Here is a 17,262-nt window from a genome sequence, read left to right as displayed (position 1 = left end):
TAAAGTTTTACAGCTCGTGTACAGGATTAATGCTCCCACACTAGTACATATTTCTGTCCCACTTTACATTGCAGCCCAAAACAATTGCTGCCTCAGCCCCTTGTTTGGCATCATAATTAGCTAGCCCATTTGCACTCCTTCTAACCCATTTGAATTCAGCCTCTACCTCCTTTGTAACCTTTTCCACTTCCCTTATCACTTGTTTGAAAGTCAACGGAGTACTTCTATTGTTTGCAGCCCAAGAGATGATCACCTAGGAATCCCCTTCAACCTCAATATTCCTAAGTCCTAGCTGTTTAGCTATCTTCAGCCCTTGTACCAAAGCCATTAACTCAGATTTTCGAGAGTTGCCAATTCCAATTGGTCCAGAGAACAAGGCTAATATTCTCCTTTCAGAATATCTGATTACTCCTCCAATACCTGACAGTCCCGGATTTCCAAGAGAGATTCCATCAAAATTCAGTTTAATCCTATTGCCTTCTGGAGGTTTTCATTCCATCCTTACTTTCTCTTTCACTCTTAAGGGTTGTGCTACTTCTGTCCAAGATCGTAGAATGTCTGTGACTGAGAAGTCTTGGAAGATATGCAAGGATTTTACCCAATGAGCTACTTTAACTTTTATGGTGTTTATCACCTCCTCCATTGTTCTACTCTTCTCCAAGAATATTCTGTTATTCCTTTCTTCCTAAATCACCCAACAAATATCTACCTTCGTAGCTTTCCACATAACCTTTCCTCTTTTCTTTGGTTGGCTCAAGAAGTCTTGGTTGAAGAGTCCTGCCACATCTTGAGGGGAAGCCCACCTACCCAACCCAGTAGAATCAAAAAAATATAACTCAGCAAATGTGGCATCTCAAGAGACTAGTCCCATGATACCTCAGGGGCGGGCCCCTAGTTCTGACCCCAAGGAAGAGATTATCAACCCCTTTCGTGATCATTTGGAATTATATGGTAGGACACTTCACCATATGGATTCTGGCCCTACTCCTACCTCCTTTGCATCTACATCAGGTAACACCGCCACTACTTTCCATGTGTCATCTCATACTTCTAATTCCCCTTGGATAATTGACTCTGGAGCCTCAAACCACATGACTGGTAAGTCAACTTTTTTTCAGGCATACAACCTCCTCTCTAAGAGAGATAAGGTGAGACTGACTAATGGATCATTCTCCACCATAGCCAGCCAAGGAACTATATCTATTTCACTTGGTCTTACCCTCTCTAATGTGTTGCATGTTCCTAAATTACCTATCAATTTACTTTCTATTAGCAGTATTACTCACTCCTTGAATTGTTCAATTACCTTCTTTCCTTCTTCCGGTGTGTTTCAGGATTTGGCCTCAGGGAAGACAATTGGTAAAGGAAGCATGGTGGATGGTCTCTACGTGTTGGAGAATAAAGCTGGTCTTGTAGCTATAGAATCTTGAAGTTCATCTAGTGAGAGTCACACCTACTTATGGCATAGTCATCTTGGTCATCTTTCTTTTGAGTCATTAAAATTTATGTTTTTGGAGTTATTTAAGTCTTTGTCAGCTAGTGAGTTACAATGTCAGACATGTCAATTGAGCAAACATTTTAGAAGTTCTTTTCCTTTTAAGAAATAAAAGATCTGAATTTCCGTTTCATATTGTCTATTCTGATGTTTGGGGCCTTGTTACTCTATCTTCTGAGACTGGATATAAGTATTTCATTACTTTGATTGTTGACTACTCTAGATATACTTGGGTTTATCCTATGCGAGCTAGAGATGAAGTGCCAAAGATTGTGAGAGATTTTCAACACATGATTTTTACTCAATTCCAAACTGAGATTCATATTTTCCAGTCAAACAATACAAAGGAGTACTTTCATGGTGGTCTCACGGAGTTCTTTGCTTCGTGTGGATCTCTTCATCGGAGCTCTTGTGCTAGGACATCCCAACAAAACGGTGTCGCTGAAAAAAAATTGTCATCTCCTCGAAGTAGCTCATGGTTCATTACTCCATATGAATGTTCCAAAACTCTTTTGGATGGATGTTGTTATGTGTGTTTCATATATCATCAACCGTATACCATCTTGATTACTAGAGTATAAGGCCCTACATCAACTGTTGTTTCCTAAGGCTCCCTTATTACAATGCATGTCTTTGGGTGTCATTGCTTTGTTCATGACTTGTCCCTTACTCGTGGTAAGTGTAGTGAAGATGGGCCGAATGGCCCATAGACTGTTTGTCTTATTTTATCTCTTTATGTTCTTTGTTGTAATGGGCCTCAACTTGGGCCTTTTTTTTCTCTTATGTTATGTTTTAATTATCTGCCCAACTAAGGGCCTCTTTGTAAATTACTAAAATTTAAGTTAATGAAATATGATTAGGGGTGTAAGAGGAGATTATGTTCGAAATCTCTCTGAGCCCTTATTGTCGCCACCTTCTTCCTCTTCTCTCTTCTCGAAACTTGATTCTTGCTATTCTTTGCAATATCTTGAACAGTCCTTACATTTCAAATGGCTGTTTTTCTTCTTGGTATTAGAGTAGGCTCTTCTTCTCTTTTTCTCTTTTTTTCCCCATACACGGTGTGTATGGAGAACTAAATCGGATGAATAGTTGAAGAAACATGTTTCAGCCTAGTTGTTAGTGGTTTTTGGAGAGAAGAAGAACGTCTTTGTCATCCTCCCAACAGTTTCAAGTGCGTTGCCCGAAACCCTAATTTTTTGGAGAAATCTAATTGTGGGCCCCACAGGGAGTTTGACCTGGGAGCTCAATGATTGAAAGACTTCTTGATCTTCATCTTGAAGATTGTTTCAAGTTGATTGGTGTTCTGTAAAGTCTACAAGGTGCGGATGAGTTTTCTCTGTTTCTCTCGGGTTTTGGGTGTGACGCAATTAGCAGGTATGGCTGCATAGAGGTTGATTCACAACACAGTTTTTCTTCTATCTTCATTGATTGTTATTCGAAATTATTAGAAGTTATTTTTGAAGTATTTTAAGAAGATGGACCACCCTTCAGAAGTTGAAAACAAGCATGTTGCTGAATCCGGACAGGTTTCGAGAGCCTCTGTTGGCTCTTTACTGGTTGTGACCACAGTCAAACTAGATGGAACTAATTATCTGGCTTGGTCACAACTAGTAAAAATTCATATCTGCAATAGAGGCAAATGGGGTTATTTCTCCAAGAGCAAAAAGGCTCCCTAGGAAGATGATCCATCCTATGAAAAATGGATGCAAGAAAATTATACTGTAATCGGATGGTTAGTGAACTCAATGAAACTTCAAATTAGTCAACACTATTTGTGGATGAATTCAGCAAAGGAAATAGGGGATAGTGTTGTTGAAACCTATTCCCAGAAATTAAATGTAACCAAAGCATACAAGCTGAAGAGTGATATGAAAAATTTAAGACAAGGGGAGAAACATTTGGCTGTTTATTTCTCAATACTGAAATATCTATGGCAAGAAATTGGTTTGATGGAAACTGTAACCTGGGAAAGCACTAATGATACCAAGAGCTATAGGAAACTTGTTGAGAGAAACAGGGTGTTTAAGTTTTTGATAGGACTAAATCTAGAATATGACATCACAAAACCGAATATCTTATCCAAGGATAGTGTTTCATTGTCTCAAGCCTATGCCTTGGTAAGCAGTGAAGAAAGCAAGAGACTAGTCCAGGTTCAAGGAGCTAGTCTAAATGATCACTTTGCTAATATGAGAGTGAAACCTAAGGGAATTACAAGAAATCCAATTGGCTCAGGGAAGAAAGAAATTATTTGTGAGTATTGTAAGAAACCAAAACACAGAAAAGACAAGTGTTGAAAATTGCATCTTGAGCTTCTTCCCCTTCATTTTCAAAAGAAGTCTGATAATATGAAGGCAAGGAGTGCCAATATTACTGCTGGTCTAGATAGTGACAAATGTCTAACTGAAGAGAAGACTGCTAGTGAGCAAGCAATTAGCAACTATGAAGGCAGAGTATGAGAAGTTTGGAAGGATGATCAATCACCTAGAGGGTGTGGCTCTTCTTCCAACCCTCTAAGAAATTCAACCTCTTTTGCATTTGCTCATTCATGTATATGGGCTTTTGCCGATCATGCAACTATCTCAGGTAATCGTAGGATCCCTTTGATTATTGATTCTGGTGCTTCTTATCATATGACCAACCTTTCCACCTTGTTTGTTTCTTATGGTTTACTCCCTGGCCGTGACAAAATCACCCTAGCCGATGGCTCTCTTGCTCCTATCTCTGGCAAGGGAGCCATCAAGGCTACAAACTCTTTGGTACTTCCTTCTACTCTTCATGTACCCAAACTAAATACAAATTTGTTATCTGTAAGTAGCCTAACTAAGTCTTTGAACTGTTGTGTAACTTTTTTTACTTCCTACTGTGTTTTTCAAGATCTAGAGTTTTAGAAAATGATTGGGAGTGGCCATGAGGCAAATGGAATATATCTGCTAGACACTCCTAGACAGGGCCATGGACAACTTGGAAAAGCTGCCTTTGGATCTACATCTTCAGAGTCTGTCAGTTGTGTCATGTTATGTCATTTTCGTTTGGGTCATCTTTCTTTTTCTGCATTAAGTTATTTATTCCCAAAACTATTTAAGAGAATTAATTTGTTCAGTCTTCATTGTGAGTCTTGTGAATTGTCAAAACATTGTAGAAGCAGTTATCCTTTGATTTATAAAAGATCTTCTTCTCCATTCCATATTGTGCACTCTGATGTGTGGGGGCCTTACCACTTAACTTCTATGGGTAGCTACAAATATTTTATCTTGTTCATTAATGATTTTTTACGATATACTTGGATATTTTTTATGAAGTCTTGTGATGAAGTTCCCAGACTTGTGAGGCAATTCCATGAATTTGTTCTAACCCAGTTTGATACCAGAATTAGAATTTTTAGACAATGCAAAAGAATATTTTGAGAAAAACCTAACATATTATCTCGCTAATTTGGGGGTTATTCACCAAAGCTCCTATGTTAGGACCCCAGAATAGAATAGAGTTGCTGAAAGAAAAAATCGGCATATTGTTGAAGTTGCAAGAAGTATCATGTTTGCCTCACATTTCCCTACAAGATTTTGGGGTGATGTGGTTCTCACTGCAACCTACCAAATCAACCGTATGACATCCAGGGTGTTGGGGTTTAAGTCTTCTTTCAATCTTCATCCGGGCAAGGACCTTTTTCCTATTCCACTTTGTGTCTTTGGCTGCACTTGTTATGTACATATTCCAAGTGTCCAGAGACATAAATTTGAATCAAAAGCCCACAAGTGCATTTTCCTTGGTTATTCCCTCACACAAAAGGGTTATTGTTGTTTTGATCCAAAGACTGGAACTCAATATGTCTCAATGGATGTCACCTTTGATGAGCTTTCTTCTTTTTATGATTCTTCTCAAGAGAGGCATTATCCAAAGGGGGAGAATTTGTCACAGTTGTTTGTTCTCCCCCTTCCTGTCCCAGTTGAGTCTTCTTTTGATTCTCTTCCTCCTTCAATTGAGTCAAGGGAGGATCAATCATCTCATTCTCATTCCTGTGTTCCTATCCCTCCTCCATTACCTCATCGTCCTATTTTTAATCCTAGGTTGTACCAACGTCAAAGAACCAGAAGTAAGCAAATTGTTTCCCCTACACCACATGAGCCTCCTGCACTTCCAATCACAGTAGAGACAACAGATATTGATACAGCCCCTTTGGAGCCATCCTTCCTAGACCTTGATATCCCTATTGTTATCTGGAAAGGTAAAAGGAAGTGTATTGCACATTACATTTCCAAACACCTTTCTTATAGTCTGTTCTCTCCTTCATACTTGGCTATCTTTCTTCTATTGCTTCTAACCCAATACCTAGGTCTGTGTCAGAAGCTCTTACTATTCCATAATGGAGGGATGTTATGAGAACAAAAATTGATGCCTTGCATAAGAATGACACTTGGCAAGTGGTTGATTTACCTAAAGAGAAGGAACCAGTAGGCTGTAAGTGGGTTTTTACCATCAAATATCATGTTGATGGCACCATTGAAAGGTACAAGGCTAGGCTGGTTGTAAAAGGTTATACACAAACATATGGGATTGACTATCTGGAGACCTTTGCTCTTGTTGCAAAGATGACTTCTATGAGAGTTTTTCTATCTCTAGCTGCACACTCAGATTGGCCACTTTACCGGTTGGATGTAAATAATGCATTTCTGAATGGAGAATTACATGAGGAGGTCTATATATCTCTTCCTCCAGGGATGTATGAAGCAGATATGGAAGGGAAAGTCTACAAGCTAAAGAAATCTCTTTATGGACTTAAACAGTCCCCTAGGGCATGGTTTGAAAGGTTTAGGGCTGCCCTTGTTAACTTTGGCTATGTACAGACTTAGTCTGATCATACCCTCTTTGTGAAGAGGAGAGGATCTTTGACAGTATATTTGATTGTGTATGTTGATGATATTGTTGTGACTGGTAGTGATGTATCAGAGATTAATGATCTTAAATCTTTCCTTCATGCAAAGTTTGAGATCAAAGATCTAGGGGAATTGAGATACTTTCTTGGCATAGAAGTTGCTCGATCTAAGGATGGGATCCTTATCTCTCAAAGAAAGTATGTACTTGACTTGCTCTCTGAAACAAGGAAGATGGGTGCTAGACCAATTGCTATTCCTATTGATATGAGTCATAAACTTTCTGCCTCATATGGAGTTGTTGAAAAATAAGGGAGCCTTCTAGAGGCTACTTGGGAAACTACTCTATCTATCCATGACTCGGCCAGACATTGCATATGCTATCAGTTGAATTAGTCAGTTCATACATCCTCCCAAGGACACTCACATGGCAGTGGTAGAACGAATTCTGTGTTATTTGAAGTGTTCTCATGGAAAGGGAATTCTATTTGCTAAGCATGGTCGTATGAAACTTGAAACCTACATAGATGTTGATTGGGCTAGAAATATCAATGACAAAAGATCTACCTCTGGGTACTGTAGCTTGGTGGCATGCAATATTGTTTCTTGGAGAAGCAAAAAGCAATCAATTGTTACCAGATCTTCAGCCGAAGCTTAACACAGAGCCATGGCTCATGGAGTTTTTGAACTGTTGTGGCTTCGATCCTTGATGGAGGAACTGGGTATTGAGCATGATAAGCCATTGATGTTATACTGTGATAATCAGGTTGCCATCAACATTGCTCACAATCCAATGCAACATGACAGAACCAAACATATTGAAGTTGATAGACACTTCATTCGAGAAAGAGTGGCTTCTAGAGAAGTTTGTCTACCTTTCATCACTTCTGAAGGACAGTTAGCTGATTTCCTCACCAAGGGCATCCCCAAGGCTAAACTTCAGCATGATATTGGAAAACTTGGCATGATTAACGTCTATGCTCAGCTTGAGGGGGACTATAGAGAAGATGGGCCGAATGGCCCATAGACTATTTGTCTTATTTTATCTCTTTATGTTCATTGCTGTTATAGGCCTCAACTTGAGACTTTTTTTCTCTTATGTTATGTTTTAATTATCTGCCCAATTAAGGGCATCTTTATAAATTACTAAAATTTAAGTTAATGAAATAGGATTAGGGGTGTAAGAGGAGATTATGTTTGAAATCTCTCTCTGAACCCTTATTGCCACCACCTTCTTCTTCCTCTTCTCTCTTCTTGAAACCTGATTTCTGTTATTCTCAATCAATTCTCTGCAATATTTTGAATAGTCCTTTCATTTCAAAAGGTTTTTTTTTCTTATGTAAGATCAATCCTCGTGCCGTTTCCTATGTTTTCCTTGGTTACCCCTTATCTTAAAAGGGTTACCGTTGCTATGACCCAGCTTCACGCAAGTACTATGTCTCCATGGATGTATCCTTCTTTGAGAGTCAACTTTTTTTTTCGGTTTCTCCTCAGGGGGAGAATAGGGTTGAGGAGAAACACACCCAGGCACAATTACCTCCTCTTTTTGATCATCCTCCATTTTATGTCTTTCTTCACCACAATAAGAGCTAGCGGAGTTCAAGAGTCGTGGAACCTAAAACTATGCAACCAACATCATCAAACTCTCCAAAGGCAGATCCTCATCATCATCTAGGTACACTTGTTCCCACTAATATGCCTATACCTCTTGATATTGATCCCCTTGCTATTAATGATCTTGATGTTCCTATTGCTAAGAGAAAGGGTGTTAGATCTTATACTACTAATCATCTTATCTCTCACTTCGTGTCCTATGATCATATTTCACCTTCATATCATGTGTTCCTTTTCTTCATTGACAGTGTTTCTGTTCCTAAGAATGTGATAAAAGATTTATCCAAACTTGAATGGATAGATGCAATGAAGGAAGAAATTAATGCATTGCACAAAAAATGGCACCTGGGAGTTGGTGGATCTTCCTAAAAGGAAGGAACTAGTGGGATGCAAGTGGGTGTCCACAGTAAAGCATAGGACTGATGGTACTGTAGAAAGGTACAAATCCAAATTTGTGGCAAAAGGGTTTATACAGGTATATGGAGTAGACTGTGCAAAGACCTTTGCTCCAGTAGCCAAGATGAATTCTATCAGGATCCTTCTTTCATTGGCAGCTAATCTTGATTGAGAACTTCACCAGTTGAACATTAAGAATGCATTTTTGAATGGTGACCTAGAGGATGAGGTGTACATGACTCAACCTCCAAGTTTTTGTGCCAAAGGCAGTGAGCAGAAGGTGTGCAGGTTAAAAAAAAAACATTATATGGGTTGAAACAATCACCTCAGGCCTGATTTAGTAAGTTTCACTTAGCCATTCATCGGGTGGGGTTCAAACAATGCCAATTAGATCATACTCTGTTTGTGAAGAAAGGTGAAGGGAAAATTGCAACTTTAATTGTATATGTTGATGACATAATGGTCATAGGAGACTAAAAGGCTGAAATACAGAAGCTGAAGAAATTATTAGCCACCCAATTTGAGGTGAATGATCTAGGACCCTTACGTTATTTCCTAGGAATTGAAGTCGCTCGCTCTCAAAAGGGTAACTTTATTTCCCAAAGGAAATGCGTACTAGATCTATTAGAGGATACAGGCAATTTAAGGGTGAAGTCAATGGATTCACCCATTGAACCTAACCATCAGCTAGGAGACAATCTGGGGGGGGGGGGGGGGGGGGGGGGTCTTTGAAAGATGTGAAGAAGTTCCATATACTTGTAGGGAGACTCTTATATTTGTCTATGACCAAGCCTAATATTGCCTATGAAATGGGTGTCCTTAGTCAGTGTTGAGCAAGAGCGAGAGCAAGTGAGAGACAAGAGGAGAGAAGAGAGGGAGAGAGGAGAGGAGTGCCGAGAGGACTGAAAGCCCCAATTGAACTTAGGGGCGAAAGAATGATCTATTATTATTTATACTAATACAGCCGAACAATGTAATCAAAGAGGAAATTACAACAGTACCCTTATGGTACTAAACCTGAATACATAAACATAAACAACTGACAACACTCCCCCTCAAGTTGGAGCATAGATATCAATCATGCCCAACTTGTCACAAAGATCATGATGTCTGGAAAGGTTTAAACCCTTTGTAAAAATGTTTGCAAGCTGGTTCTCAGAAGTGACATAGGGGGTACACACTTCGCCTGTGATAACTTTCTCTCTGATAAAATGCTTGTCAACTTCGATGTGTTTTGTTCTATCATGTAGCACCGGATTGGCAGCAATGCTTATAACTGCTTTGTTATCACAAAATAGAGTTATAGGTTTGGTCACTGGGAAACCCAACTCCCCCAACAAATTCTTTATCCACATGCCTTCAACAACCCCGTGGGCCATAGCACGATATTCAGCTTCAGCACTGGATCTAGCTACCACATTTTTCTTTTTACTTCTCCATGTAACAAGGTTCCCTCCTATAAATGTGCAGTAGCCACTGGTAGACTTTCTATCACTTTGGGATCTAGCCCAATCTGCATCTGTATAAACTTCAACTTTCAAATGTCCGTGCTTTTGAAACAACAAACCAGTACCCAAATACTTCTTCAAATATCGGAGGATTCTCTCTGCTGCTTCAAGATGAGAAGACCTAAGAGCATGCATGAATTGACTGAGAACACCAACAGCATATGCAATGTCTGGGCGAGTCATAGAAAGGTATAACAATCTCCCTACAAGCCTCTGAAACTGTTTCACATCCTCAAATGATTCTCCACTGTTGTCACCTAGTCAATGGGAGAGTCAACTGGCTTCACCCCCATCTTTCCAGTGTCCTGAAGTAAATCTAGGACGTATTTCCTTTGAGAAATGAAGATACCTTTCTTTGATCGGGCAACTTCAATTCCAAGGAAGTATCTGGCGGGTTCTAGATCCTTCACTTCAAACTGAGTTGCAAGGAAAAGTTTCAATTTCTGAATTTCATCCTCCCAATCACCAGTAACAATTATGTCATCCACATAAACAATTAGAGCAACAATTTTACCTTCTCCTTTTTTCACGAACAGTGTGTGATCTGATTGACATTGCCAGTATCCTTTCTGCTGAACTGCCACATGGAATCTACTGAACCAAGCTCTTGGTGATTGTTTCAGCCCGTATAAGGACTTCTTCAACTTGCACACTTTCTTTTCATTGCCTTGGGCTAGAAACCCAGGAGGTTGAATCATATACACTTCCTCTTCAAGGTCACCATTCAAGAATGCATTCTTGATGTCCAGTTGGTGTAAAACCCAATCCAGATTGGCTGCAAGAGAGAAAAGGACTCTAATATAATTCATCTTGGCGACGGGGGCAAAAGTTTCAGCATAATCAACTCCATACACTTGAGTGAATCCCTTTGCCACTAAACGAGCTTTATACCTTTCCACTGTTCCATCAGCCTTATGATTGATTGTGAACACCCATTTACATCCAATTGGAACCTTTCCCTTGGGAAGATCAACAAGTTCCCATGTGCCATTTTTGTGAAGGGCATTAACTTCTTCCCTCATGGCATTTGTCCATTCAGGAACTGAAAGAGCTTCTTCCACATTTTTAGGGATAGGGACACTGTTAATAGAGGTAAGGAAGGCACGGAATGAGGGTGAAATATTCTCATAGGAGACAAAGTTGGAAATGGGATGTTTTGTGGTCCACAATCTAACACCCTTCCTGTGAGCAATAAGACGGTCAAGATCATTAGCAGTAGAGGAATCATTTTCAATAGATTCAATGACATCATTGGGAGCTAAAATACCTAAGTGAGAATGGTCCTCCCTCGAGGAGTTTGGTGGCACTGGAGTTACAGCTTCCGGATTCTCTACAGCTCTTGGATTTGGCTGGCCTTTGCGATGACGAGAAAAAACACGAAAAGGTGGAGGGTCAAGGAGAGAGGGAAGCTGAACTAGTTTCTCCTCATGTCTACACTCCCCCTGAGGAGAAACGGGATAGAAAGGTTCATCTTCAAAGAAAGAAACATCCATGGAGACATAGAATTTACGAGAAACAGGATCAAAAACACGGTAGCCCTTTTGAGTGAAAGAGTAACCAAGAAATATGCAAGGTATAGCACGAGAGTCCAATTTCCCACGGGTGGGAGACAGATTTTGGACAGAACACCGACAACCAAAGACACGAGGAGGAATAGAAAGAAGGGGAGCCTTAGGAAAGAGAAGTTGATGTGGGGCTTTGTACTCTAACCAACGAGAGGGCATACGGTTTATAAGGTAAGTGGAACAAAGAACAGCTTCAAGCCAAAACCGTTTGGGAACATTCATATGAAGTAGTAGACCTCGAGCCACTTCAAGGAGATGTCGGTTCTTCCGTTCGGTCACACCATTTTGTTGTGGTGTGCGGGCACAAAAGCTACGGTGAAGGGAACCATGCGAAGCAAAAAATTTCGTGAGGTCACTATGAAAAAATTCTTTTGCATTATCTGATTGGAAAATTTGGATTCTAGTTTGAAAATGAGTGAAAACCATCCGCTGGAAATCTTGAATGATTTTTGGTACTTTTCCCTGGTTTGCATGGGGTATACCCACGTAAATCTAGAATAATCATCAATGAGGGTAATGAAATACTTGTAGCCACTCTCAGATGGTAAAGTAACAGGGCCCCACACATCAGAATGAACAATGTGAAATGGAGATTCAGATTTACTATGTCTTTGAAGAAAATGAGTTCTACAATGTTTACTCAACTGACACGTTTGACAAGAAAAGTCAGAGACAGACATTGACTTAAACAGTTATGGGAATACAAATTTCAAAGACTCAAAAGACAAATGACCAAGACGACAATGCCATAAATAGACTTTTTTCTTACAGGACTGACTCATAGACTCTGTAACATGAAGACCAGCCTTATTCTCCAGCATGTAAAGTCCATCAGCCATACAAACCCCTACCAATCGTCCTCCCCGAGGCCAGATCCTGAATCACACAATGAGAAGGGAAAAAAGTCACTGAGAAATTCAAGGAATTAGTAACACTACTAATAGAGAACAAATTAATGGGAAAGTTTGGAACATGAAGAACATCAGAGAGGGTAAGGCCAAGAGGAAGAGAGATAGTTCCTTGACCAGCTATGGAAGAGTATGATCCATCGGCTAGTCTCACCTTGTTTCTTCCAGAAAAAGGGTGATAGGTTTGAAAGTAAGAGGACGTACCAGTCATATGTTTTGATGCTCCAGAATCAATGATCCATGGAGAGTCATGGGTGTGAGAAGCAACATGGAAAGCAATGGCAGGGTTACCTGACGTAGATGCAAATGAGGTTGAGGGAGGAGTATCCATTTGATGAATTGCTCTACCATAGAGCTCTAAATGGTCACGGAAGGAATTCATAATGTCCTCCCTCGGGTCAGTCTAGTGAGATGTGTCTGAGTCACAGTAGAAATGGTAGGCTGATGCTCCCGGGTAGCCATGTTGGCCATGTGATGTTTCTTTGTATTTTGCTGCCCGTACTTCTTATTCACCTCTGAACTATGCTTCTTAGTCAGATCTTGAGCCCATTTTGGTTTCCCATGAAGATTCCAACAGGTATCTTTGGTGTGTCGGGGTTTCTGGCAATGAGTGCACCACAACTTTTCCTTATCTTCTGTTTTTCTTCTGGAGATCTCCTTTCCGGGAAGAAGATCCCCCACCAGTAGATACACCCCCTTTTGCAACTAACACAACAGCATCCCCACCAGGGTTGTTAATCAAATTTCTCCTACTTTCTTCCGATTGTACAAGAGCATAGACTTCCTAAACAGAAGGGAGATCCTTAGAGCTGAGAATCTGAACTCTGATAGATTCATACATAGGATTCAGACCATGTAAGAATGCAAACACCCTTTGCTGGGAGACAATCTGTTTGTAATTCTTAGCATCCTCATCACACTTCCAATCCACACTCTGGTAGTGATCCAACTCCTTCCAGGCAGATGTTAAGTCAGAGTAATAGACCGATAAACACCTCTCCACCTATCTACAAGTAGAAGATGCTGCATACAGTTGATAAGTTTTGGCATAATGTCTCAATTTTGAATATGTAGACTTTGCTTGTTCCCAGATTTCATTTGCAGTTTCAGCCCACATGAAATTCTTCCTGATTTGAGGTTGCATGGAAACCAAGAGCCAGGACATAACAATATTGTTCTCCTGATTCCATCTATCATATTCAGCACTCCCGGAGGATGGTTCTTTTATCCTCCCATTAATGTAGCCTATCTTCCCTCTTGTAGTGATGTATAACTTGATCCCTCTTGACCACTCTAGGTAATTTAAACCATCAAGAGGGACAACAGCCATAGGAAAGGATAGGTCACCCCCACCCATTCCATTCAGCATTGAGGAAACTCCAGATGAGGTTGAATCTTCACTACTCATGATTCCTGGTTTAAAAAAAAACAACCAAAGGAGTACTTCCATACACGGCTATTATAGAAACAGGTCATTTTGACCTATGGAACATGTATGTATAACCTACGGTCTTGTAGGAATCCAAGAAGAGAACACTGCAGTTGCAGTACACAATCAGGTCTGTATGACCTACAGTTGTATAACCTACAGTTTTGTAGGAATCCAAGAAGAGAACACTGTAGTTGCAGTACACAATCAGGTCTGTATGACCTACAGTTGTATAGATGTCATATGACCCTCCAACAGAATAGAAAAAACAGGTGAAGATCACCACACCCCTAATCGGCAGGTCTGGTAGCCGAACAGTCAATGACTGAGATCAATACAAAAATCTGTTTTAAGACATCAACAGTCCATCGAAGGGGTAATGGACTACAAAACAAAGTTGAATACAACTACTTTGTTAAAAAAAACAAAGTCCCTCAATAGTCCATCAATCGGCTGAACAGTCAATCAATAAACAGCTAATCCGTAGGGCAGCCAAACAGTAAATGAACAGTACCTCTTTTAAATTCAGATGATAGCCTCTCTACAGTCGAATCGACAATGAATACCACTTCTGGGCTAGAAGATGAAAAGTCTCTACAACTTCTGGGTCGAACTGAATACAACTGATTAGCAGTTCGATGGATACAGCCTTGGGAGATGAAAGGACTATCTGCTACTGTTTTCTTGACACCACCCTTCAGGCCTGGACGACTTGCTCTGATACCATGTTGAGCAAGAGCGAGAGCAAGTGAGAGACAAGAGGAGAGAAGAGAGGGAGAGAGGAGAGGAGTGCCGAGAGGACTGAAAGCCCCTATTGAACTTAGGGGGCGAAAGAATGATCTATTATTATTTATACTTGTACAGCCGAACAATGTAATCAAAGAGGAAATTACAACAGTACCCTTATGGTACTAAACCTGAATACATAAACAACTGACAACAGTCAGTTCATGCATAATCCTAAGATAACTCACTTTGAAGCTGTAGAAAGTTTCCTTAGATACCTCAAGAAGTTCCCAGGAGTAAGTTTGTTAACATGGGTATTTGAAGGTCGAAGTGTACACAGATGCTGATTGGGTAGGGATAGTCGATGACAGAAAGTCTACCAGTGGGTATTATACTTTCGTGGGAGGAAACTTAGTAACTTGGAGAAGTAAGAAGCAGAGTGTGGTGGCTAGGTCCAATACTGAAGCGGAAAAAAGAATTGTCTCATGGAGTTGTTGAAATCATGTGGATTAAAAACCTATTAGGTGAACTGGGTTTTGTAATTAACGACCCCATGTCACTCTACTGTGACAATAAAGCTGCTATCAACATTGTTGCTAATCCAGTCCTCCATAATAGAACAAACCACATCGAAGTGTACAAGCATTTTATTAGAGAAAAACTTGTGAGTGGAGAAATGTGCATTCCATATGTCAGCTCAAAAGAACAACTTGCGAGCATCTTCACCAAAAGCCTTCATTATGTGCAGCATAATAATTTGTGTGACAAGTTGGGCATGATTGACATCTATGTCCCAACTTGAGGGGGATGTTGAAATAGCTTATTTTATATTTATATTCTTATTCTGCTTAGTTAGGGTCTGTTTGGTCTGTTTAAAGTAGTTCTTTTATTGCCATTCTTGTACTTTAATCCCAGCAGGGGCACAAGGGTCTTTTACCTTTTTATTATGGTCGCCCTATAAATATTAGTGCAATCTAGTGCCGCCAGACTGAAGTTACATTCTCCCTTCTCTCTCCCTTCCCTTCTTGTTTACTGTTCGTCCACTGTTAAGAATCCTCTTGTGCAACTTCCCTTAGTGGGTAACCAGGGTTCAAATCTTGGAAACAGCTTCTCCTTATGTGCAGGGGTAAGTCTGCATACATCTGTCCCTCCCCAGACCCCAAATTGGGCTGCCCCTTTTATATTTTGTGTCAATCATTGGTATGATTCCTTCCCAAACCGCAGAAAAACACATGGACACACAAAGAATGAAGTAAATAAAAACTGAAGCCTTCATTATACTCATTGTAATTGCTATTACTACTGTTTGTTTCTATGCAATTTATTTCTTAATGACCATTAAATCTGTTTGGCAGACAAATAGTATGATCTACCAAGATGTCTTTGCATGCATTCCTAATGATTTTATGCATTCCAGGTATGACACTTTGCAATTAAATTGTTTTATTTTCTCACTTGTTTGAATATCATGTTCATCGTACAATACCATAACATGCAGGGTAGCAATCAGACAAAGCATATCATACTGGAAAGAAAAGCTAGGGCATACTACCATTGATTTGGGGATAGCCCCAAAGAAGCTAGAGTCATATCAGAATGGAGTCGCTAAAGCCGATGATCCCATGGAGAGATTAGAGGCAGTGCATGGGCACCTTGTTACTTTTCCCTTGGATTTCATGCGTCAAGAAGATTTGAGACCAGTGTTCAATGAGAGTGAGTTCTATGCATCTTCCCAAGTTTTTCATTAAGCTTAGTCTTTTGAGGGACAGGAAATAGGGAAGTTATGATTATTGCTGTAGCCATGATAACTGCATTGTCATATCCAAGCCATGAAAATTCTTGGCCCTTGGCGTATTCTTTCATTTAAAATCAAAGAGAAAAATAAATTGGGAAAAATAACCCAAAAGATGAAAAAGAAAAAACTCTTTTTTATCAACAAAAGTTCAGGAAATTGACGATGGATGGCATTATCGACACTATTTTTTTTGAATAACTCATTATCCGCGCTTGCGCTTAGTTGTGTCATGTGTGCATAATTAAGGCCTGGTCTCCTCCTCTTACTGGAGAAAAAAGTCTTAATTATTATAACTTTTTTTTCTTTACATACTGGGTGAACTCATTAGTGGTGCCATAATTGCTTGTATTTTACCTTTTAAGTACCAACAAAATCTCATCCATCGTCTACACTCTATGGTACTTGGCCAATCAAGAGAGTGCTTGCCGTGTATGATTTTGTTTTTCAAAACAAAAACAATTGCCACATCAGCAAACATATATTGATTTTGCTGAAGACTACTGGAGAGGTCTCATCATGGAAGATTGGTATTGTGGGCTTGAAATAGCCAGAGGCCCAGAGCTGTCAATGAACCGGATATCCAATTGTATCTGAAGGACTGAAACAACAGTAGACAAAACTGATTTTGGAGACTGGTTAACTTTGAAGCTGATAAATTAGGAGATCCGGGCCTTTCTGGATGCTCTGGAACTGAGATTCCAATTTAGATAGGCCAGGTGGCCTAACTGGAATGAGTTCAAAACCTCTCCATATATAATGAACCATTGTCAAACCAGTTCCAATAGTTGAGATGGTCACAGTCTACCCGCTCACGACTCAATAGTTGAGATGGTCATTTGGCATAGCCGCATAGGAGGCGTGCCATGAAATTCCATGAAACTGCAGCCTTTACGTCGTTTGGTTCCTAATTTTAAATTGTAGGTACAAATTTACAATCACTCTTTCACGTGGATGTTAA

At 40.0% G+C, this 17,262-nt stretch overlaps 1 protein-coding gene across 4 annotated transcripts in view; it reads left to right on the top strand.

The window, feature by feature from the left end:
- The window catches only part of LOC148861423 (phospholipase D zeta 1-like), a 175,006-nt gene extending 158,398 nt beyond the window's left edge, over positions 1 to 16,608 (top strand). The window contains exons 20-22 of one of the 4 annotated variants that reach the window (XR_016112471.1): positions 1,335 to 1,440; positions 15,865 to 15,926; positions 16,008 to 16,487. Coding sequence is in view for 2 of the 4 variants with exons in the window: in XM_088982775.1 (XP_088838901.1) it covers positions 15,865 to 15,926; positions 16,008 to 16,257 (312 nt within the window). In the remaining 2 variants the exon portion in view is untranslated. Of the gene's footprint in view, positions 1 to 1,334; positions 1,441 to 15,864; positions 15,927 to 16,007 lie in introns of all 4 variants that reach the window. The other 3 variants (XR_016112470.1, XM_088982775.1, XM_088982774.1) reach the window with 3 other exon arrangements.
- Positions 16,609 to 17,262: the final 654 nt, after the last annotated feature.

This window comes from Nelumbo lutea, chromosome 4 (genome assembly GCF_056320005.1).
Source record: "Nelumbo lutea isolate HS-2025 chromosome 4, American lotus-T2T, whole genome shotgun sequence".
Lineage (NCBI taxonomy): Eukaryota > Viridiplantae > Streptophyta > Magnoliopsida > Proteales > Nelumbonaceae > Nelumbo > Nelumbo lutea.
Note: the sequence above shows the minus strand (reverse complement) of the source record. Positions and strands in the feature narration are given on the sequence as shown.